This window comes from Bacillus rossius, chromosome 1 (assembly GCF_032445375.1).
Source record: "Bacillus rossius redtenbacheri isolate Brsri chromosome 1, Brsri_v3, whole genome shotgun sequence".
NCBI classification, from domain to species: Eukaryota; Metazoa; Arthropoda; class Insecta; order Phasmatodea; family Bacillidae; genus Bacillus; species Bacillus rossius.
Window position 1 is genome coordinate 23,199,620 of NC_086330.1, and position 24,032 is coordinate 23,223,651.

Below are 24,032 nucleotides of genomic sequence, written 5' to 3' on the forward strand. Positions count from 1 at the left end.
ATCTATTCATTTTTAACTGCATTACATGTTATTTATTTATTTCAACATTTTTCTATGCCTACCAACAGTCCAGGTACATTAGCGGTGGCCACGATAAATACAAAAAATACACACAAATACATAAAATAACAGTAACGAACAAGAAACAAAGGATAAGACAAACATACAGCACAAGAACAGATATTAAAGTAATACCTATAATGGCTATAATATATAGTATACAGTATTAACGGCAAGCAGCAAGACACAAATTTAAAGAGTACAATAATGTTAAATTGAAGGTAAAAATATCCAAAATATTAATATTTTGAGTATTAAAATTGATATTGAATTTATTAGAATTTGAATTTAATCTATAAATAATATCATTATTAATTTTAACTGTACACAAGGCTGATAAACAGTGACTATTGAATTGGGACCCACTAAGGCCACTCTTATCTAAGATGTATATGCAATTGATTTTTTAATTATAACAGTGTTAATCTAAATAAGTTCTATGATCTGAAAGGGATGTTAATGTGGTTTGAGGGAAATTCTGTAGAGTTTGACGTACCTCCTGCGGCGGTAAAGCCCGGTTCCGACCCCATCATCACCAAATCCCGCTGGCGGAACGCACTCCTCGCGCGGCCCACACGGAGGAAGTTCGTGATGCCGCCGCCAGGCAGTAGACAACAGAACACTGTCTAGGGCGGACGCTCCGTCCCGCAGAAAAACAACAGGATGGTGTGTCTTGATAAGGATGATGACAAGATTTGCGATTGTGCTCCACAGCGCATGTTAACGGCGACAGACTATAATTGTGTGTGGTGGCATCCACCCTAGGGTTCCAGCTAACACAACAAGCAACAGGTAATTTTCTGGGAGATTAATCATACTTACCATGTGAGAACAATGTGCCTCAACAAGCTTTATTTGGAAGCTCTTGTAAAGCAGTAAAGTTGTTTCCATGCCCAAGGTTTATAAATTAATAATCGTCGCGAGTCCAGTGATCCATGCGGGGGCCAATGACCCACACAATCACAACGGCTAGCCTGGCGCCTTCTCATAAAGAAAGTAACTAAATAATCCCCACCAGCAATCACTGGGCTCATCCGAGGTCGCAAACCCGAGACAACAGTTGATGGCAAGTTATTAATTTTATAATTTTGTTTTGGATGTTTTCTATTTTATTGCTATTGGATGTGTTAATGGTAGTCATTACTGAACAGTATTTTAATTTAGATCTGATTAAGGCCAAATAAAGTGAGAGAATTGAGTCATAAATAGTAGTGTGAAACGTACGTAATTAGGGGCTAATGCTCTTCGGGAACTAGAAATTAAATATTCTGCCTTCTGATGAAAGTATGATTTAGAGTCTTAAATGATGTCAAAATCTTTTACAGAGTTTTCTCGCATAATCATCGCACATTTTATTCTAAAATCAAGTTTGAAAAGTAGGGGTGCGACAGTAGGTAACCGTAAAACGGGGTGAATAGGATCATTTTATAACTTCGAATGGCTGTAGGTTTTTATAAAAAAAAAGTAGTTTTCAAATATGTCTATTGTATTCTTTGAGTTTTGGCTTCTAGTTTCGAATGTATGTTCCGAATTTCATTAATGAATGGCATATATATTTATATATATTTTTTAGTGCTCTGATCCTATTAGTCCGAAAGTTGGGGTGAATAGGATCACCAACTAGTGTTATGTGAGTTAACCAATTCTACTGGTTTTGGGACCAATAGGATCACAGTAAAGATAAATTATTTTATTGGAAACATAAATAATTGTTTAAACATGATTAATTAAAATTTTTATCATATCAACTTTACAAACACACATCCTGAAAAATACAAAACTGACGTAATGTAGCAAACAAAGCTAGCAAAGATAGCTAGCTTTAAAAACCGTTAACAAATAACATTGCACAGAAATAATTCCATGAACTCAGTTGCTTACTAAATATGGTACCAAAAACTTAAATTACAAAATCAACATTGTGCAGTCAATCACTCCAAATAAGTTGTGTCACAGCGGAAGTGATATTGCCCTCTTTGTGTTCTTTTCAAGACGAGGAGAGTTTCAATTTGTTGATGGCTGATCTCACAAATATCATCTACATCTGGAAAAATGAAGAATGTGTCCTTTTTCCCCGTTCGTTTACGGAGGCACTTTACAGTCAACAACATCTCGTTTACAGTTTCAACTTGTGCTACAAACCTCCTCACTCGTTTGCTTGTTTGAAATTTGACAATTGCAAAACCACCTGGAAAAAGTGGGGTGTTGCTTATATCCTCAACATCTTGGCTACTATTTCCAGCCTCTGTGATGGTGACAGGACCAGAAGTAGTTAAACTGTTACAATTGTGATTCAAAGTTATGTGTTCGTCGGGTTCAGGATCTGGATCATCAACACTTTCATCACTAACTTCACAGTTGTCTTCGTCATAGTGGTATGAAACACTTTTCCCAGCTTCTACTGTTATTCTGAACTTCCGTTTTCGTGCAGGTTTAGCTTCTGGTTTTCCTCTCATTTCTTGAAGCAGTTCAAGATTGATCGACGTCATTTCCAAGTGCTTGTGTCCTTTCTTTAGCAGATGGCACTCGGTCAAGCACTTTTGCTGGATCAAAGGGCACAATGCCACATGCTTTGAAACCTGCCTTCAAGTTATAGCTAGCATTGTGCCCGATGTCACGCATTAGCCGAGATAACAATCGCGGGAAAACATCCTTAGGAACTGAGCTCTCTCTCCTTCCTGGTCCCATTTTCCAGTTGTTCAAACATTTTCTCCAACAAATTTTCAGTGGCCTGAAAAATGCTACGTCAAGTGGCTGGGTGAGGTGCGTCGAATTAGAAGGCAAGAATATCATCCTAATGTCATTATCATGACAAACTCTAACAGATTAAACCGAAAGATGCGAGGACAGATTGTCTCCAAGCAAAATTTTTTTACCTTGTAGTTGTGAAAAATAAGGCACAACTATTGTTTTCAACCAGTCATCAAAGCACTCACTATCAAACCAGCCCGATGTACTTCGGTTGAAACGAGTCCCCTTTGGTGCATTCTCAACCCATGTTGAATACAAATGCTTAGCCCGATAAACTACATAGGGAGGCAACAATGTCCCATCAGCAGAACCTGCAAACATTATGGCAGACTTTGATGTGTTGATCACTCGCTCTGGATACTTGCATCCCCTTTTAACAATGACTTTGGGCCTCCCTGGATCGTCCGCGAGATTAGTTTCATCAAAGTTGACTAGATTGCTAAGAGGAATGTCGCAGATTTCCATTTCCAGGTTGTTGAAATATTCCTTCAGTAGAGGTCGGGAAACTGCAGCACGTGCACGTTTGTTGTTCTGGCACAATCTAAGGCTCAACCTTGCCTTATGTCTTCTTAAAAAACTTGTTGCGAACTCATGACCAGGGATGTTATTTTTGAATTTCTTTACAATTTTCCCTTTACGGTCCAAATATCCCTTCACAAAAAGGCGCAATGTGGTACGATCAATGGGGTATCCCCAGTCAGCAATAACACGATGCGTGAAACAATAACATCATCTTCAGCTGAAAACGATGTTTGTTCTCCTTGTGGCCTTAAGGCCCCCACACACGTCAGTCCAAACCATCAGTTTGGACTGTTCAGTCGGAACTTATAGTTTGGAATGAACTGAGGCTCTCTGCACACACGATCAGTCCATGCGCTCAGTTCGGACTGAACAGTCCGAACTGACAGTTTGGACTGAACTGAAGCTTTCCCCACACACGATCAGTCTTGTGGTTAGGTATTATTTTTAATGTTGTTGTGGTAATCTTTACTTTAGATGTTCCACAAACATTTATGTTCATGCCAAAACTCTATAAAATTAGCAAGAAAATCTTTCGACCAGGAAGCCATTTCAGAGGAATAAATTTATTTCACAATAAACACAAACCTAGAACTAAAGCAAACAAAGATTAATAAACAAAGACGTCTGCTACGAAGTTCAGCTGTTGATTAAATGGACTGATTGCTTGGACTGACGGAATGTCTATACCCCCACACTGCAGTTCTGACTGTGGGCTTTCGAGCCCACAGTCCGATTTGATGGAAAGTTATCAGTCCGTCAGTCCATCAGTTCAAACTGTTCAGTCCAACGTCCTTGCACACACACGGCAGTTCTGGCTGTTCAGTTCAGACTGTAAAGTCCAAACTGTCAGTTTGGACTGATCGTGTGTGGCGCCCTTTAGAGATGGAGTCTTGTAGTGACGATGTAATACAGTATATGGAATGTCAAAATCTCTCGCTGCTTGTCTGATTGACCTTCCACGATTTATAGCCCTAAGAGCCAATTGAATTTCATGACTTGACCTTTTTACGTAACTCTTTGTAGGGGGATCTGGTCGATAATTTCTTGGCATGGCTAGCAGCCGCACACTGAAACAAACAATAATATTACTACAACTATAAGTTAAATTAACATAAATGTGTATTATTACATTGTCCTAACCTACCTAACGAAACCTAACCTTCTCTCATATAAAACAGAATTATTAACTGGCACCTAATTAACCTATTCACACAAGTCGGTCTGTCAGCCGTCGCATGCCATTACCAATTAGGCGCACAGATCAATTTGCCAGGTGTCAGAAAATTTAGTGTCCATAATCAACTTAAAAATGTAATTTAAAATTTTGTAATTAGACAGCAGTTGACAATAACAAAATAAATAGATATTAAAACAATGCGCCTTCAGTTTCGAGTATTTTCTTTACAGGTAAGAAGACATTTTGAAAACATTAAATTTAAATATTTAATGCAAATATTAAATGGTGTAAGTAAAGATTTGCAGTTTGTGGAGAGATTATTGACAGATCGGGTTAACGAAACAGTTGACACACAATTTCAGACAATATTAAAACTCAAATCTGCTATTCAGCACGATTACAGTCATCATCCTATTCACCCCTTTTTTACAATAATCAGGTCAAAAAACTGTAAAGTAACAATTAAAAATAACAGAGATTATACTCACAAAATCTGATTATATCGATGTTTCTGGCACCAAACAACTATTAGTTTCTGATACAGCCACACTGATACCAATCACCATACCTGCACAACTAAAGTTATGGAGGCTATCTAATCAGCTGATACTTAAAGCAACTGTTGCCAACCCTCCAACTATTCAGTTTTGAAACTTTTGAATTGAATTTACACCATTTTCATGTTCTACAGTATTTTTCCTTTCAAATGCCATAACCAATTTTTTATTTTTAATAATTGCTCAATTAATTATGAAATCATTTACATTTTCCTCAAATTTGATCCTATTCACCTCATTTTATGGTAATGTGGATTTTTTTTTTTTGTTAGATAAAGTATTTATAAAAACAATACCCATTCATGAAAAGTATGTTTATTTACAAAGTTAAGAATAAAAGAGTACGCAAAAAATGTAATAAGTAATGTAACAAAAACCTTTCTTCAAATTTAAATAGAAAAACAAAATCCGTGATCCAAATGCAAGCGAATGTGTAACCATAGAGTAAGTAAAGGGAGAGGCACCACTCCGATAGTAATGATCGTTCGCTTAAATTTGTAAACAAAACCTTGCGATCAAACCATTTCTTTGCAACTTGACAATGAAATATTACAGCCAAATACAACCTGAGGAAGGTTTAGCGCATGTTAGTTGGCATCCTTGTTCACAACCTGGTGCAAAAACGGCAGATCAATTCTATTTATTTTACTTTGCTCGTGTTTTTGTTTATAAAAACTGCGAAAGCAACCTCAACCTGTCCTCTATACTATGCCCGGCAGTTATCTTGGTGTCTGAGCTCCCTAGTCCTGTCTGGCGGGGAGGGGAGGGCGAAAAGAAAGCGAAACCCTATTGTCAAGGTCAGCGGCCAGGTTGTACTAGCAGAACAGAAAACATTCGGCGCGTGACTTCCTACACTACGTAAGTCTGTATCCACGTCCGTGGGGGCCCCAGGGCGGTAAGGCCTTTTGGCTAAGAGCGCTGGGTTACCAAACCAAAAGTGAGAAATCCTATGAATTGTACTTGTATTACATAAGTGTAACATTGTGTAAATTGCAGTGGTTCTGCCCGAATATTTGTACTCATTGTCAGAAAAAGTAACAAACTATTATCTAAACCTGTAACGTTTTACTTTGTCCCATTAAATATACTTACGGTGTCTGCTAATCATTATGCTAACCAAAATTAATTGAAATGTTATCTCAGTAACTAGCGAAAACCAGACACGATTTATTTTGGAAAACTAGGTCACTTAGTATTTAAAATAAATTTAAAACTATGCTTCTCAATTCATTGTGTTCTCAAAGTTAATTAAAACAAAAGTCTTACAAGAAAAAGGAAACGACCAAAACATTACGCAATTGTAGCTCTCCGCGCGAAAGCTATCTCACAGTTGATGACGCAGGAGCCAGTCTAGCCGTTATCGTTCTCCGGTTTCCGTACCTAAAACGTTCTATTTAGCGCTGGATGTACATTTAAGTAAACATGGAGCTTGTTATGTTATATTTGCTGCTTTAACTTCATGTCAGTCGTTTAGGAAACACCTGACTACCAACGTTAATGGCATTTAAAAAATGCTTGTGTATGTGTGGCTTTATATTTTAATGCACCTATAATCGATTATTTATTATAAATGTAAATACAATTTGTATTGTACTTCCACTTTAGAATGCATATTATAACCTTCAAAACATCATATATATTATATGATTTGTTTAATGTAAGTGTGAAGTTCTCTTTCCATGATAATTGATTGTATAAGGTGACGAAAAACAAAATTAAGTTAAAATTAATTACTAATATTACTATTCTTATTACTTTCACTAGGTACTCCCGTTTTCCCCGTTCTGTCATTTCGTCAACGCTTCATACTCATCATTTCTCCACAATAGGCTATCAAGACCCTTACTTGTTAATAGCCGCCCAACTCACACACACCCTAACTGCCCAAATATTTTACTCCACTCTACACTACGTAACAGTAACGCAGTAAAGGTATATTTCCATTGTTTATTAAATACTTAAATATCTGTTTTTTTCCTGGTGTAGTCTGTGGGTCATGTGGTCGTTCTTTGCTGACTTTACGAATCCTGACTATGGACCGTTCACTCACACCCGTGTACTTCGCTGCTCTTGCCGTCTGTCTCTGTAAAGGCTCGAGCAGACATTTATTTTTCGCTTCTTCATCAATAAACTGCATCACGGTTTTTATTATTTCCCGCTCGCCGCTATGTATCACTTTACCGCGCCTCTGCGAGCTGCCACATTCGCCTTCCATTTTCGGGTATACACTGAAGGGCGATATTTTCCTAACAGCCACTACAGGGCTCTCGGCTACGTGTCGCCTGCTTACCCCCTCTTCTTTCTCCTGTCCCGCTGTCCCCGCACCCCCGCGCTGAGACACGCCAAGATAACTGCCGGCCACAGTAATTGTGTAAACCTTTTACATCCGTATCACGCCTCACTGTTATTACGAGAATGTTTGATACGGTTTTATGTTCTTTGCAAGACATTGAATAACTTCATGGTTTGCTGTAGACAATAAGGGCGCGGTTACACGGGAGTCTGAACTACTTCAGGTGAACATGTTCAGCTGTACGGTGCGGTTACACACAGTCTGAACATGTTTCGTTCGAGGCCATTTCCCATTTAACTTAAACAGGTTGGCAAAGTAGTTCAGATCGACATATCTTCTACATTAGCCTCTGATTGGCTGTTTAGAATATAAACAGTCCTTTGCAGAAATTCAAGATGGAAAGTGTTCCTGGCACAAGTTAGAGTAATATTTTACCGAATGCAACAAAAAAAATCAATAGGTTATTATATATACTTTTTAAATTTTATCCTGACCTTAATTATCTTAAAACTGAGATAGGTACTCTCGCTCAAAAAATAATAAAAAATTTTACTTTGCATGTTGTCTGAATTCCCGATTTGTAAAAAAATATTGAGCAATATGAAAACACATTCCATTTCTGCTGATAATTCTGTATAAACAAGTGAGAAAATCCCGCGTTTTCTGGATACAAAATAGAGAAGATCAATAAAACAGTCATTCGTTGACAGTAGACAATCGGCTTTAGAGCCACAGAACACACTTTTCAGCAACGACCGTGTAACCGTACACTTTCGCGTTTGTAAACGTGTTTACTTAAACATGTTCACCTGAAGTAGTTCAGGGTCCCGTGTAACCGCGCCCTAAGAAACCACGTTGTTGAAAACATAGTTATTACTACACAATACTGTGGATAATACTCTGAATATATATGAATATTTATAATAACTGCTGTGTTATGAGTAGGTGTTTGCATAAATCGACTCCTTATTAGGGTCACTCTGTTCAGTGGAGACTCTTTGATTTTTACAATTGTTTCTGGGCGCCACTCTTGTGTAGACCTTAACTTCGTTAACAAAATAGAACAAGTGTAGTGGAATCAACGAGTGGAATACATAAGAGAAAAAAAAATATAACACTTCCGATCTAATATTGATACAAGAGTGAAAACATGTAGATTTAGGGTTGTTGAAAACATATACACTGTGAAATAATAATAAAATAAAATAGGTTTAATCAAATAATCTTTAATAAAGTAAATATATAGGAAATTATTGGCTTGGCCAGTGGTATACTCTTATGTTTCTCAAACAAACAGGAGATATGTTGCACACATTACAAATACAGTAAAAGTTCATTAATTTAATTTATTATGTCCATTGCTCTCACTCTTAGATCGAAGATAGTGTATCAAAATATAGTTTATTATCTTTGACAGTTAATTTAAAATAGTGTACCTCGGCTGAATTCAGTGTGTAGGGAAGGTAGACCATCATGAGAATTCCGTCTCATTTCACCTCTGGGTTATAACTAGGAATGTGTAAAACATAATAGTAATTGGCTTAAAAATGTTTGTCTCTGCAGGGCTTTACTTAGTTCGACACAAAAATCAATGTTTATGTACGTGTTTGACAGGATGAAATTACGTTTTGAGCAGGAAAACTGTCTTTTCAATGTAGCATAATGAGTCGGATTTACTCACGTTAATATCACACCTAAGTACACATTGCCGTCCGCCGCGGTATCGTGTTCGAGGTCGGGCGCAGGTCCTAGCGGGGTGGCTGGCTTTCTTAGAGATTTCTGTTCCGGGAGGGCGCCAGGCTAGCTCGGTGTCTAACCGTGTGATGGTCGTGGGTTCGTTGCCCCAGCGTGGTCCGCTAGAACCGTCGGCGGTGATGGAATTTGTTTCCTGATTATGTTGGGTTGTTTAGATTAATTTACATACACTGTTCTGGTTGTTCTACGGGTCGCACGTCGCGCACGGGAGGTGCGGGGTGGAAGTTTTATTGTTCACGATTTACACTGGTTCATTACATTGGGCGCGAGGTCTACTCGGCGGTACATGACTGCCAGTGAGGCTACGGAACACGTAGAAGTTTTAATTACACTATTATTACAATTACACTTGACAAAACGGCACTCTGTGGTGCTTTTACGTACACGATTACACTGCACACTATATCTGAGAGGGACACCTGCGTGCCTCTACGTGTGTTTACTTAATAAGTCCTCACGCCAGTCGCAGTTGAGGGAGAGCGTTCGATTAGCATCGGCTAATCTCGTAATCGGTAACTTGCGACGCGCGGGCCCACCTGTGTGGACCGCGGCTCGCTACTAAATTAAAACACGTTTAAGTTTAGATGTAGCCTGTGCCTGTGCACTGGGCGATTAACTAAAGTTCTGGGGTGGCGGAAGACGGCCCGTACCATATACTGCACGGCCCCACGTAATGCTTTGTGTGGGGTGTGTTAAATTGACGCGGCTGGGTTAGGCCCTACACCAGAAAAGGACCGGGCGCACACGGGGAGTCTTTAAAAATGGTTTTGGTTGTGACTATAATTACCAGATGGACGTTCGGTGAAACAAAGAGATGCTGGCTCCCCGTGGGATGTGCGTCCATCCCGGTCCGCGAGTCGCGCTGTAGTGGCGTCTGGCCCTGGCGCGAGGGGAGGGGTGAGCTCCCTGTCATGCCAGAGTTTTTAAAGTTCCGTTATTCGTAAAAATCTATATAATTAACTAATTTTAAGTGGCTCTAAATTCACATAATAAAACTTAATCATTAACTTAATATCTATATATGTTTTAGAATTGACATTTAATAAGTTTGTCTAAAATAAGTTTGAATATTAGAGTCAAACTGGAGACTGTCTGTTTCTTGATAACTACTCCAGTGGCGAATGATAATGCTAATTTGGGGTGGTTTGGTTACGTCACACGTTTCACTACTGAATATAGGCTGAAGGCCGCAAGGGTTGCACTCACAGCTGTTTTAGTATAAAACTACGCGTGAGTGACCCGGGCACTCCTACGTCGCACTCTATTAATTAGGGGCTTTTGTTTGTTTTTGATTACGTTATTATTGTGTGGGGAATTTTGTAGGCACGGGGAGTGCGTTGCATGCGTAATTAAAATGGTTCGCTATTCTCTACCTTGGGCTGCGGTCTGCTCACTTGACTCAGGTGGGTCATGGCTAGGGGTGCTTTCCATTAGCGGAGCCGAGTACTGGCGGGTGCAGGTCGGGCTTTGGGGTGGCCTTCGGCTGTACGATGTCAACATCATGTAGGATGTGCCCTATATAAATCACATGTATTTATGTTTTCACGACAATTTAAAACATCCTTTCAACTAGATGACCTATTTAGTACTAGCCAACACTGAAATAATTTTTCATATCGGACCAGTGGTTCCTGAGATTAGCGCGTTCAAACAAACAAACAAACTCTTCAGATTTCTAATATTAGTATAGATAAATGTCAAATCCTGTAAAGAAAGTTGCGCGTCGCACATCACCTACACTTGCATCGCACTAAACACGAGATGGCGCTGGCGAGGCATAACGGCCTGAAGGAGCCGGGGAGACAGTTGGGTCGGCGTCACTATGTTTACCGTCATTCACCACATAAACAGTTGCAGTATATCAGTTCCGCGTTAGTTTGCCGCAGCATTCGTGTTAACCACGGTAACAGGATAAATCATTAGACACGAGTTTGCAACCAATCCTGTTCGCGCGCTACGTCAAGGTATCGAGCCTATCGTGAAGCGATGGTCTGACAACAGACACGGCCAGGCATTGGACGAGCAAGTGTTGACGTCGTACCGACCATGGCCTTTAAGCCCGTGCTCCGCACCGCCAGTACCGTATCCCGTTTTCGGAGCGCGCCCCTTGCCCAGCCGGATTGAGTCAGGCGAGCGTCCCGGGCGTGACCCCAATAGACAACAAACCTCATTAAAAGTCACCGCGGCCACTGGCCTTAATTAAAATGCCCGTGACTATGATCGTGTCAGATTAGAAGAAATCCAACTAAAACAGCTCACAGTGAGACAATATGTTGATAAATTTACAGTCGCCAACTTGATGCCACAATTCAAATAATTAAATACTACTATAAAACAGTTGTTAAGCCTTAAGCACACAATTACCAGGTGCTACCTTTTAATTGAGCACCTGGAACGTGTTTTTAGCTTATAATAGAGCAAATTAAGTTAATATAAGTTTTTTGACGCCGACTCACAAAGAAGAGAAAGTTTCACTTCCTTGCGAGGCGGCCATGTCCAGCAGTCTCGAACCACTCCGCGCTGGGAACAGACGTGTGTCCATGGGCAGCATCCAAGTTTCTTTCATTGATTAATTTTTATTCTATACTAAATCTTTAAATTTAAACCTCATTAATATATAGCTGCCCACGTCGACTCCGCGCGTATTTTACGGAACCGGGCCTATCCCGACCGTCTTCACCGTGATACCGTGCTGCAGATCGTATCACTTACGTAAGTGTTTCGCCGAATTTAGGAGCCCGCTCATAGAGCCCCCCCTGCACCCGTTAATGTTCGGCACTGGCCGTCTCCAGCGAGCATCGACCCGCGTCCCGCGAGACTGCCGCGGTAACCATTAGTGTCGCGTAGTGTTATGTTTTTTCTGTGTTAATTGTGTAACGGCTAGACGTCGCCAAGTGTTGGTGAGAGTGTTTTGTAGCGGGACTAGATTAAAGGTAATTCTCACCAACTCGTGTATACTAATTTTCCGGAGTCTCCCGTCCTCCACATGGCCGAGCGGCCTTCACAATCAAGGGAGAGCCATTCAGGGTAGATTGAAGCCATGTACCTGGCGGGGCACGCGGGGGCAGAGTACCCACGACCCAACACCAACGGCCTAGCAGCCCGCTAGCCTGGCGCCCCTCCGGACAACAAGAGCACCGCGACGCCCGTAGCGCCCGTCAGGTACCCCCCGGGCCTTTCACATAGGTCGGGTGACGGCAGTGTAACAGTCTTAATAAAGTGCAGTATCTTTCCAGTCGGTTTTCCGATTATTTTCAAGGCGTCCTGGGTGGCCTGAACAGCCCGGGCAGTATTAAAATCGCGACACACTCCTGCCTGCACCCACGAGTTCGAATTCCGTTTTTGCCTGCTGAGATCATTTTCAACTTAGAATTCACTTAAAACTTAATCAGGCAGTGGGAGTGGAGTCAACACATTTTCGGGTTCACTTACATCTAAACACGGAATGAGATTAGGGCAGGTTTACAAATGGTGATACTGAATTATGTATAATGGGTTTTAGTTATGACTTACACATAAAAAACAATGTTCAAGTACTGATTGCTCCTAGACAACGACCCTTAAGTGGGGCGAAGCTGTAAAAGCCTATAAGGCTATAATATACTTAAAGTGAAACTTAGGTATCAACACATGCTCATACAGAGTTTTCATAAATGGGGAGAGAAAACCCCCAAAAAGAGCAATTTATAATTTAGTGGCCTGTATATGAAACCTGCCAAATCGACTAGCAGTGGGGCCTCATGAATGAGTTTCGGATAGTTATGGTACCGCAGAAAAATAATATTGAATGGTGACAAAGGATGATGGGTCCCGTAGGGTGAACTCACATCTAGGAATGCTGCAGTTACAGAGAAAACTGTGTCGTAGCCCCGGATATCACCCCCGTGATGCGGGTTGCGTAGTATTCTCAGGGAGGGTTCAGGCCTCGTGGCCGGGGAAATAAACACTATCCGAGCTACAATGATGTTTCGACAGTTTGACCACAAGCATTTATTGAGCCCTTCGCGTAATCTAGGTACATGGGCAATCTGCGGCACAACACCCGTCCCTCCGCGGAGTGAGGCTTGGCTGCCCGTGTTTGGGGTTGGGCAGGTGCCAAGTGCAGACTGCACCCCCTGGTTCTTTATGCGACTGATGAACTGTCTCTGCCCCTTCTTTATGATAGTGAAAAACCAATTAAGTTGGAACAGCGTCGCCGGCGACGTGAAGTCCGTCCCGTTTTGACACGCACGTGTCCGCCGATGCGCGAAATGTCCCGCCTCAACAAAACCAAGAAAATACTTATTTACAATTAAATTAGTTACAATGATGACCGATAGCGTAACGCCCGTGAACGTGAAAGTCCCGACAGCCCTGATATAGTCTCACCAGTTCTGGCTCACGTATCGCTTCCGCACTCGTCTCGCCATGCGACCGCATTCCTCGGCCGCCAGAAGACTACTGCCCCCTCCTGCCGCGCATCTGCCTCTCACACCGACCTCCCCCCCCCCCCCCCCCCCTCCGCGACACGAGCAGCGCTCGGAGAGATTCCGGGTGTTGGCCTCGGCTTCGTCGCCCAGTTACAGCAGTTAACATTATACTTTAGAAAGACATATAATTATAATAACAAAAGTTCACGAAAAAATAATTATAATATATTATACAAACAAAAAAAAATGACATGTTCTTGAATATAAAATTGTTTCACACAATACACATTCACTGCACGGGGCAGGGGAGGATTAGGGGTTGGCGCAGCATAACGGACTCTAAGAGCAGGGGATACACCTGGGTCGACGTCAACTGGATGAGTGTACAAAGATCGATCCTATGACTGATTGAGCCCAAGTTGCGGAAAGGAAATTATCTATGTTAATGTAGATCATACATTTCAGTTGCATTAATTATTGTATACTATTTCCTGAAAAGCATATAAACCATTGGGTAACTAAATGTACCACGCAGCAAAGGTTATTTTCCGCACACGGCTTGTCGCCCACGCCTTTATGAGGTGGCGATAGACCATAAATTCTGTGCTAGTAGAAGACGCACCGATTAGTGAAGTGGTACGAATTTAAAAAAAAGGTGGGCACTTTAATTATTTACGTATTACTCAATAAATTTTGTTTAAATTTTCTGACCATCCCTTGGATGGTCAGCAACAGAAGTATTAAATTGAAATCTTTAACTATTTAGAACAATTAATTATATTTTGACGTGTCCTGGCAACAGCGTCCAGTGCTGGAGTGGTGTGAGGTGGGGTGAAAGACCCCCTGGGCGTAGTGCACTCACACATTGTCGTCGAACAGCTCCTGCAGGCGGGTAGTGCCCAATGCTGAGAGGGGCTATGAAGGGGAGGGGTCAGGTAAGGAACGAGAAAGGGGTATCAGTCGGAGCCCTAGAGCGGGCTCCCAAGGGCCACTCCAGGGGAAGGGAGTCTAGAGCGAACTCCCGAGGGCCGCTCCAGAGGAGGGAAGAGTGTGAGCAGAGAGGGGGAGCAGGGGTGAGGATATGATAGGGGTAGGGGAAGGGAGTGGAGAGGAGAGGAGAGCAGAAAGCAATAAGCCAATTTCCAAAATCCTGCTTTATTTTCTCCAGATTTCTTTGGGGTAGTGATCTCTGGTTAGGTCCGCCATTTATTCATATGCTCGGGTGGGAGCGTGTGACAGCGATACCATGAACTATTATGTTCCCATAAGTCGCTATGTGGGGAGTCAATTCAAGATTGCGACCCTGTCACTTTATTCGAATCATTATAAATGACGGCAGGGCGCAAAGTGTTCGATTTTAAGATTAATAGTGGCTCACGGTCCTGCAAGTAGTTAAGTAGCTGTCGCTGTGGTGCTTGGCTTTAATTTATTTAGTGTAGATGTCAGGCGGGAGGAAGGTCACCCTTTCCCCCTCAGTTAGGTGGCTAACTGATGTATGGAAGTGTCGTGATGTCTGTATTTAGAGGCTTGTAAGGTATTGTGTCAAAAGTGGCCTAGTTAATCTCGTTGTGTGAGTGTAGTGTTAAGCTCCAAGGCCACGCGCGACAGCACAGTGACCCCCCAACAGGTATATGCCCGGCCAGTCGCCGAGGAGGCATATAATCGTGAAGAGTGTAGAGTTCCGCTGTAGGAAAGAGGTTAGTTAGCAGGCAACCACGCGGGATTCTGTCAGTCCGCTCCCGCAGACAGCCAGTGCCCTGCGCGATTGCGCAGCCTTCGAAGTTGACTGTTGCTCCAGTCACTCACCGATTCACTCGTTCAGGTTTCTCTCTCCATCAGCCGACGCACCGAGACCTTTCATGCATGGCACGAGGTTCCGAGAGTCACATTCTCTCTTCCCCTCCTGCCGACGTTGTGCAGCTTTAGAAGTGTGTGTAACGCCAGGCTCTCGTAAATTTATACCTAGCTTAAATACCACTCCTCCATACAATGGTTACTGATACAAGTGATACACATTATAAAACATGTCATCATTTGTCCCACCAGTAACCTGCAATCAAGAACACTATGGGCCGTATTCCAAGACAAAAAAATAAGGGTTTAGGTGTTGAATATACAATACCTGTACCCTAACCATATTCCAAGTGCTCGATAGAACACGGCCAGTCCCTTATTTTTAGGGCACTGTATTTTGGTGTCCTATCTGTTGCCGATTTGAGCCATAACTGTATATATATATATTTTTTCCTTTTTAATGAACTTTAACGGAACTTTTACGATTACAATTTCCCCCCCCCCCCCCCTAATATCTTAAAAAACAGCAAACATAAATACGGCCAAAATTTCATCGTTTATTCTTGTACAACCAAAATTAAATATTTTATTTCAAATTATAATTCCATTGTTTTAAAAAAATAAGCTAAAATTACGATGGATTCCACGAAGTACAACTCTTTATAGCCTCGCACAAGTCCTCGTTTATTAAACCGGCAGTCGATCTGATACTTTTTTTTTCCTAACGTAACTAATTACTAAGTGTGTTTGAGAGGGGTCTGGGTTAGGGATGCAAACGATACATCGATGTTTTCAAAACATCGATGTATCGTTCATGAAACATCGATGTTAGCATCGATGTTTTGAAGAGCGATACATCGCCGATGCATCGACGAAAAAGTCCAAAACATCGACATCGTTCATCATTAAAATTACCCTAGTTGTTTATAATATTTTGGCTATCATTTCATGAATATTTATTGAATATATAAAAAAAACATTCCGATACATTTAGTTTTTAAAATACAATTTTTTAACTATCTATACTTACTATAAAAACCTACATTTTTAAGTAGGTATCAAAAATGTTGTAAATACCTACTGAACTATTTGGTTGATTTCAGTATCAATTTTTTCCCAGTACTTTAAGATGTGTAAAATTATTTGGAAAAAATAAATAGGTACCGTTAAAAAAAATTTGTTTACACAAGAATTTTCTTTTAAATTTTGAAAAATATAAGGAAAAAAGCAGCGAGACTTTATGGACAATTTCATAGCTTGTTGTACATACAAGCTATTAATTGGTACCGATACGGTCTCGCTAGCTCTATCGAGAAAATTAATGTTACATTTTAAACCTGCACATACACTTCATGCTTTTTCCTAATTTTTTTTCCAATTAAAAATAAATTGTGTAAAAAAATAGTTATTTTTTAAATGAATATAGACTTCTTCAAATACTGTAAAAAAAATAAGGATACCAACCAAAATGGTTTAGCATTTACAACATTTATTTATACTTAAAAATGTAAGTTTTATAAGTATATAAAATTAAAAAAAAGTTTCTTGATAACTAAATGTCGTATCGCAATGGTTTTTGGATAGATAGATCTCTCATGATCTGTACTATTTACAATATATTCACGAAATGATAACTAAAAACATAAAAAACAAGGGTAATTTTATTTTAAGTAAGCCTGTGTCTTAAGGCTGCAGGCTGCCCGGGCACACATACGGTCAGTGGCGTAGCCAGGATTTGTGTATAGGGGGGTGTTAAGAAGCATGGCCCCCGCCCCCCTGTATTAAAGTGGGTGGTCCGGTGTCCTCCCCCGGGAAAATTTGGATTTTAATGTGTAAAATAGTGCTATTTCAGCAGTTTTCGGTACTTAAATTTAAATATTGTAATGGTAAAAATTTTATTAATTTTTAATATGAAATTTGTTTAGTGATAAGAAATTTAATTAAAGATTTGGTGCTAAGGGGGGGATTGAACCCCTAACCCCCCCCCCCCCCCCCCGGCTTCGCCAGGAAAAACGTGATTTGAAAACTACTCAAGATATCCGAGTGGGGTATGTTTACGAAAAGCATTTAAGTGTTCGCTGAATGCCGAAAGGTACTTTTGAATGCGGATTAAGTTTTTAAACTGTGTTTTTAGTAGAGTGAAAATGGCTAAAAGGCGTGTTTTTGGAGTAATTTTTAGGCATAAAACAACCGATACAGAATCTTGAAACCACTTAAGGGCAGTGCAGTACACCTTTATCTTTATTTCTCCGCTATATAATGTTACGGTCACCGCTCAACTTTCACAGCTATCTTGTGGATATTGTGGTCAGGAACCTGTAGTAGGTATGGTTTTTCGCTACATACTATAATTTAAATCATTTTGGCATGTTTTTCCTGATATTTAAAAACATCGGTTAAAACATCGATGTATCGGTTGTCAGAACGATGTTTTTTTACATCGATGCTTTTTCGTTTGAACATCGATGTTCGTGATATCGATGTTTTTAAGAGCGATGTTGCATCCCTAGTCTGGGTAGGGAAGACTCTAAGTGCGTCTCAGGTCAAAGCCTATATATTATGCTCTAGGCATGCAGGTTATGATACCTTACAGGGGTTCAGTTACGACACGTTTTGGAATATGACCCGCGAGTTAGGGTACGGCAGTTGCTCAACAAGGCCGTGTATATTCGCTACCTTACTAAAAAGTCTTGGAATACCGCCCTATGTAGTTATTACGTCACATAGCACTGACAAGCATCTTACATTGTACATTAAATATAAAATACGTATGCACTGTAATAATTGTCAATAATGCTTGATGCTATCTATGTTTTGATTGCGGCACCACTTGTTGCCTATACCCCAAAGCTGGTGTAGAGAAGCCTGTAGGATACTGCTTTCTTTGGGACGCGGCCATTTTGGTTTCAGAGGGGAGCATGTCGTACTCGCACATGGGGCCGAGGCCATTTGCAGTACACGACAATTTCTTGAATGGTTTAAGCTCTAATTTTCGTTTTATCTTCAACTATTTGTTCTTGTTTTGTCTTTGAGTATGTTTTCAGAGTGTGTTCAAATTTTTTTAATATCTTATTAGTGTAGCTAACCCAACCGTTCAAGTGTAAGAAACAGAATATAGTTAATATATGGATTATGGAAGATACCTGTTGAATGGATTTAGGGAATGCGAAATGCATGTATGCTCGTTGATTTAGGGAGAATGATGTATTATTATGTTTTTCAAAATCGCTTGTTGTTAGAAAGTTAGTGTGCTTTGAGAAGTATGTATTGTTGATACTTTCTTATTCTATGTCATCATAGTTCTTGTAGCTTATAAGTTTGGAATTATTTTTTGGTTATGAGGCTTGTAAACACATGTAACATTTTAGTAAATATTTATTTTTTCGTATTACTTTTCACATTTTTCCCTGCGATAAAACATAATTTATTTCATAAACGTTAAAGGAATTTTCCATGTCTGAGTCGTAACTTTACAACTAATTTATATTTTTGACTTGTGCATTTATACACATTACATATTCATCAACAATGACGGAGATGAATAATTGAGGATAATGATTCTGTGGTAGTTCAGATATATTTAGTCATCCTTTTCTGTTTAAGAGGTCATTTTTGAAACTGGAACTGAAAACTGCAAATATCATGAGTGTTGTTATTGTTCTGTGCTACCAAAGGACATAGATTGGGACAACAAGTCCAAGTTAACCAATGTGTTTGGACCTGGGAGATTCGGACCACTGTCCACACCTGTCAGAGGGTCATGTGGACCAATCAGTGATCAGTGTTTGACACAATTTGGGACATAGCTATTATAGATGGGAATTTATAGAAATATACTTTTTACTAACAAGCACTCAGATTGTTGTGATTGAAACTTTCACAGTAATGCACCCATGCATTTAACCTGGTTGCAGATACTAGTTAAAATTTGTATAATTTGGTCATGTAAGTGTATCATGATTTACTTTCGTATATTCTCATAGTTATGATTGAAAAGACAAAACATTCTTGATCGTCAATTCTGTGTATCTGGCCACTAGCAAAATTCATCACTCGATTATGAAACAACTGAAGATATGAAATAACTGCCAAAATATATGTATATTTTAATTTTTTCATTAATATAGGCCAAATGTATTTTACATATCAATGCTGATTACTTGTATAATAAGTATCAGCATTAGTAGCTTATCGGAAAAACCATGTAGTTCAGCAATCATGATTCTAGGTAGGTAAGATGATGTCTTAATTCAAGTTTGAAGGTTATCAAAAGCAAAATTATTTTTAAAATTCTAATGTAGCAATTAACGGCTTAGATTATTTGTGTTAATATACAGTAAAGCAGAGTAGACACTACATTAATTGGTAAATATTTACCCATTAATTTTGTTTCTTTAAACGTTAGGTGTCAGGAAATGGCGGCCAAGCGCCCGGGAGATGCGATAGCGGACTTCTTCAACTTACGTCCGGTGGAAACGATATACTACGACGGTGGCATCACACGAGGCCATGTCCAGGCAGTGCCGGAGGACAAGCGTGATCCTTACTTGGTCCGTCTGGAAAAGCTGAAGCAACTCGATCGGGGCCAGGAGTATGTGGATAATATCCGAAAGAGTGAAATCTTGAAGATGGCTGCTGTATGTATTACCTAGCAATAATTCTTCCTGTGAGTCCTGTGAAGAAAAATAACATGAATGATATGAAAATTCATTGGCAAAAGATTTGAAGGAATTTTTTTTTAAGTTTGGTTTGCTAAGCAAACTTTTCTCCTGTTCCAAAAGTCAAAGTATTAGCTGAGAATGTATTATATTTTTTTCTAGTTAAATGTTGAAAATAACCACTGATTAGAAATAAGTTCAGTAAATAAAATATAATAAATTGTTATAATATCTATAATTTAAACTCATTTATTTTCCATCGGGTTGGTGTGATACTCCTAACACTTTATTTATCCTGATAGGTAATTCATTTCATTTCATTTTCTTTGTGTGAAGGTACAGTTACCATACAGTTACTTGGTTGTGTTCAAATTATGTTACATTAAGGTCTTATTTACTATTATGGTGCACATTCTGAAAAATTACTTTAGCGAGAAGTTGAGTATTTTCACAATGCTTTTATTGTATTGAGTGTAGCTGACCTAAAGTAAGCACATTTTTCTCCACTTTTGTTAGTATAACCTACAACTTTGAAAATGTAGGCAACCCTGGAAAACCTTCAGACAAAAAGGGGAAAAAATTGGCATTTTTTTTTGAGCCCAGGTCTTTATCTAGGTATTTTAACTGAAGTCAAAGGTTAGGTTAGGTTTGGTCAGCCACATTAAAAATAATGTTAAACCATTGCTGAAATTTCAAATAAACACACAAAAATGAATAACAATGTAGAGTTACACCTCGTCAGTCTCAACAGAGTAAACTCAAGTTAACTTTGTTACAATTCACTCTCCTGATGACTGGGTGGGCAACCAGTGGATATTTTGGTTTCTGAAGGCATCATATGATTTCGTCTAGACATTTATTAGTTCCTCTGTTTTTAATTTTACTTTTGATTATTTTCCATTATATAATATAAGTATATAATATAAGTTGATTAACAAAAAACGTTTACAACATGGATTTAAGATCACATTATTAAAAGAATGGGCTGGCCCTTATTAGACAATTGTATAGATAATTAACATAATTTAAATAAAGTTAGTGACAATAAACATGTTAAAGAGTTGTAGGAAACTTCTGGCTGTCTGATCTGAGAAACGTCGTGGTTGGATGCTAGTCCGAAAAGGTTTTAAAAACTGAAGGGCTGGCGGTTTGAAAATTGCTGGATGAAGTGGAACAGCTGACGGGACGTTAGAGGGCCTTAGTCATCCGGCCCGTGGAGACTGATCTGGTCCTTGGAAAGTGCTCGGTACTTGTACCCTGGTAGTTGGTCCCTGTCAAACAGGGTGATGTCTTCCAGGATCTGCTCGGGCGTTGAGCACACAGACCCGCCGCAGATGATTCATGATTTAAAAAAAATTAGTTGTTTACTATGACTACTTGTACGAGCTAGATCTATACGGACTGACTAACGCCTAAACACTACTGTTGTGGGAATCATCCCTTGTCTAGTTTGATCACATCTTAAAAAAAAACAGAGAGGCGTCCCGATGATGTATATTCGGAGCAGTCAGTCCCGAATCACGGCGCGCAGTAAGTATGAAGCAGCAGACACTCGTAATTAAAAAGGTTACGTTAAAGAAAGAAAGGAGGGAGGCTTTGGCTTTCGAACTAAAAGGTTCCGAAGATTACCGAGGTGCTTGTCGAGGAAGCAGACTTCGATATCTTGAAGTTGGTGGTACTGCCCGATATCAACACGACCTACTCAGGTGTAGCTGAACCGAGTAGAGGTCGACTCACGCGAGGCGGCCACTAGCAGCATGTAGCTTATGGGGCAGACTGGGCCAGTGCTCTGGTGGCCTGGGAAGGAACTACGGGGTACTGGTTACTGCAGGAGACGCCAGAGGGCAGGTGTTTAGCGGGTGTTCAAACACCCAGGGGAAGTGATTCGCAAAACTACCGCCAGGTGGCATAAGCATGTACATTTGGGACTAGTGTCGTGGCCTTGGGAAGAGGCAGACCCTGGCCATTGCTCTGTGCCAGTGTTCCCAGGAAAACTTGGAGAGGTGGGGGGTGTGGGAACTGCTGATGACAGTGGGAAAGAGGCTCTACAGGACCCGGAGGCGTGACTGAAAGTTGGCGAAGATGATTCACGATCATGTCAAGAAGTGCTCGCGTCAGGCGAGGTTTTGCCCTGAGAGCTTGTAAGTCATAGCATTTCTCGTCATGGATCGGAGGTGAATTACAGGCGATGTTCGTGTGCCAAGGCGGTGATAAAACGATACTGAGTCTGATTGGCAAAGACTCGGCAAAAATCGGATCTAGGGCTAGGGAAACTTGGGGAGACAGGTCTGACAAAGGTTCAATGAGAGTGTATAGGAGGAGGAACAAGTTTAAGTTCTTGCAGCAAAGAATGACTGGTGACATTATTTAATTTTTAAAAAAAATTGAAATTTAAAATTGTGCCAAAAATACTAGTTGGCGGCACAGTAGATGGTGCTGATACTGTCATAACAGGGATATTGAACCCCCTTGCTTTCTGTTTGGTAACCATCCCTCTCGTTTAATATCTCATCTCGATGCTTCTGTTCTGTTCATGCTGTTAGTGCTTGGTTAATATATAGTGTACATGACATTGGGACATAATCAGTAGTTCATATTTATAAAATAAAGTATACAGTGAGAGGTCATTAATCTGAGATTGAATGGTTTCACACATTCAGCACCAGTCGAGCAGCTCAGTTCAGATACCTTCAAGTGTATTCCAGCTGTTGACCTTGGTTGCCAGGTGGCATTACTGCGCTGCCGGCATTTTTAGTTCACCTGAGTTTGCATTTAAATGCAGTCTTTCCTGTTTTCAGGGGGTTACATTACACATGTACATTTTCACAATTGGTATTCCCATTAAAACTTTGATGCTCTATAATCTGGCAAAATCTCTAACCCAATGATGTTGTGGTCCTGCATGTTTCAGATTAAATACCTTTGTACTGTATATATTTTTACAGATTTACTGATACTTGTGAGTTCCTTGAGCAAGTGAGTGTACAAATTTAAACTTTGAATTGTTTTGCAGACGATGCAGATCCGAGATCCGGAGCCTTCCGAGAGGAGCGTGCCAGGACCTTCAGGAATCGACATGGAAGGAATTGATACGACTGTGTCTCTAGCGACCAACCTTCCAGACTTGAGCGACTTGGATCCCGGGGATACGGATGTGTACAATTTGTACGACTTTACGCACACTGTGGACAGTTCTCTACCGATATACAAGAACAGAGAAATGGTAATGCTATTAATTGCATCTATAGCCCAACCTCTTTTTTTCTATTGTCCTCTATTTTCATTACCATTAAATTTGCAGTAATTTTTTATTGAACCATTTACTTTAAATTATTGATTAGTGTGTTAAGGGTGCCGTTCGGCTGGAGCGTAACATGCTACAGCGTATATAACATATCATACTTGCTCGGAGCTGGGTGGCAGTTTTAGGAAGTATACTGTTGCTCGCCACCCTCTTCTGCCATGTCCTTTTCTCCTCTTCTCTTCTCCCTCTCCCTGCCACTGCTCTTAGTACCCTCCCTCCTCCCCCTCCGGTACTGCTGGCCTTGAGACGACTGGGGCCGTCGCCTCGTCATGCGCCTGAATCGCTCTTCGCTTCTTTAGTTCAGTTTGCCATTGTTGGCGTGCCAATTACACACATGTTTTGTGGTGCAATATTGCAAAATACTTACGTAATTTTATTGGTTAATAGTAACATGTTAACACTGTAAGGTATTCTGTATTTGTCACACAGACAATTGTGACAGCGTGCGTGTAAATAATTGTCAGAATCATTGTCTTAGAAATACATGTCTTGGACACTACTATACATAGACCGTTGATTTCAATGTGATTGTTTCTCGGTTATTCGCAAAACTACTTGAAAACCTCTGTGGTGCCACCAGTAAAGCCGTGCTATGAGTGAGTATTTTAATTTACAATCTTTTAATACCATAAATGTTTAACTATTGAAATTTTCCTTAATTTTTACCTCTATTTTTTTTTTTTAAATTTTAATCAGTTACTAAATTACAGCATTTCTGAACATGTGATGCAGGCAGTTTTATTCAGTCACAA

General features: G+C 40.2%; 1 protein-coding gene across 3 annotated transcripts in view; it reads left to right on the top strand.

Annotated features, from left to right (window-relative positions):
- The first annotated feature begins 23 nt into the window (after nt 1-23).
- LOC134533051 (probable ATP-dependent RNA helicase spindle-E) overlaps nt 24-24,032 on the top strand; it is a 79,356-nt gene continuing 55,347 nt past the window's right edge. The window contains exons 1-3 of one of the 3 annotated variants that reach the window (XM_063370256.1): nt 24-852; nt 19,724-19,955; nt 22,990-23,199. In XM_063370256.1, coding sequence (XP_063226326.1) covers nt 19,734-19,955; nt 22,990-23,199 — 432 coding nt within the window. In that variant the 5' untranslated portion in view covers nt 24-852; nt 19,724-19,733. Of the gene's footprint in view, nt 853-18,348; nt 18,419-18,443; nt 18,579-19,723; nt 19,956-22,989; nt 23,200-24,032 lie in introns of those variants that run through there. The other 2 variants (XM_063370248.1, XM_063370238.1) reach the window with 2 other exon arrangements.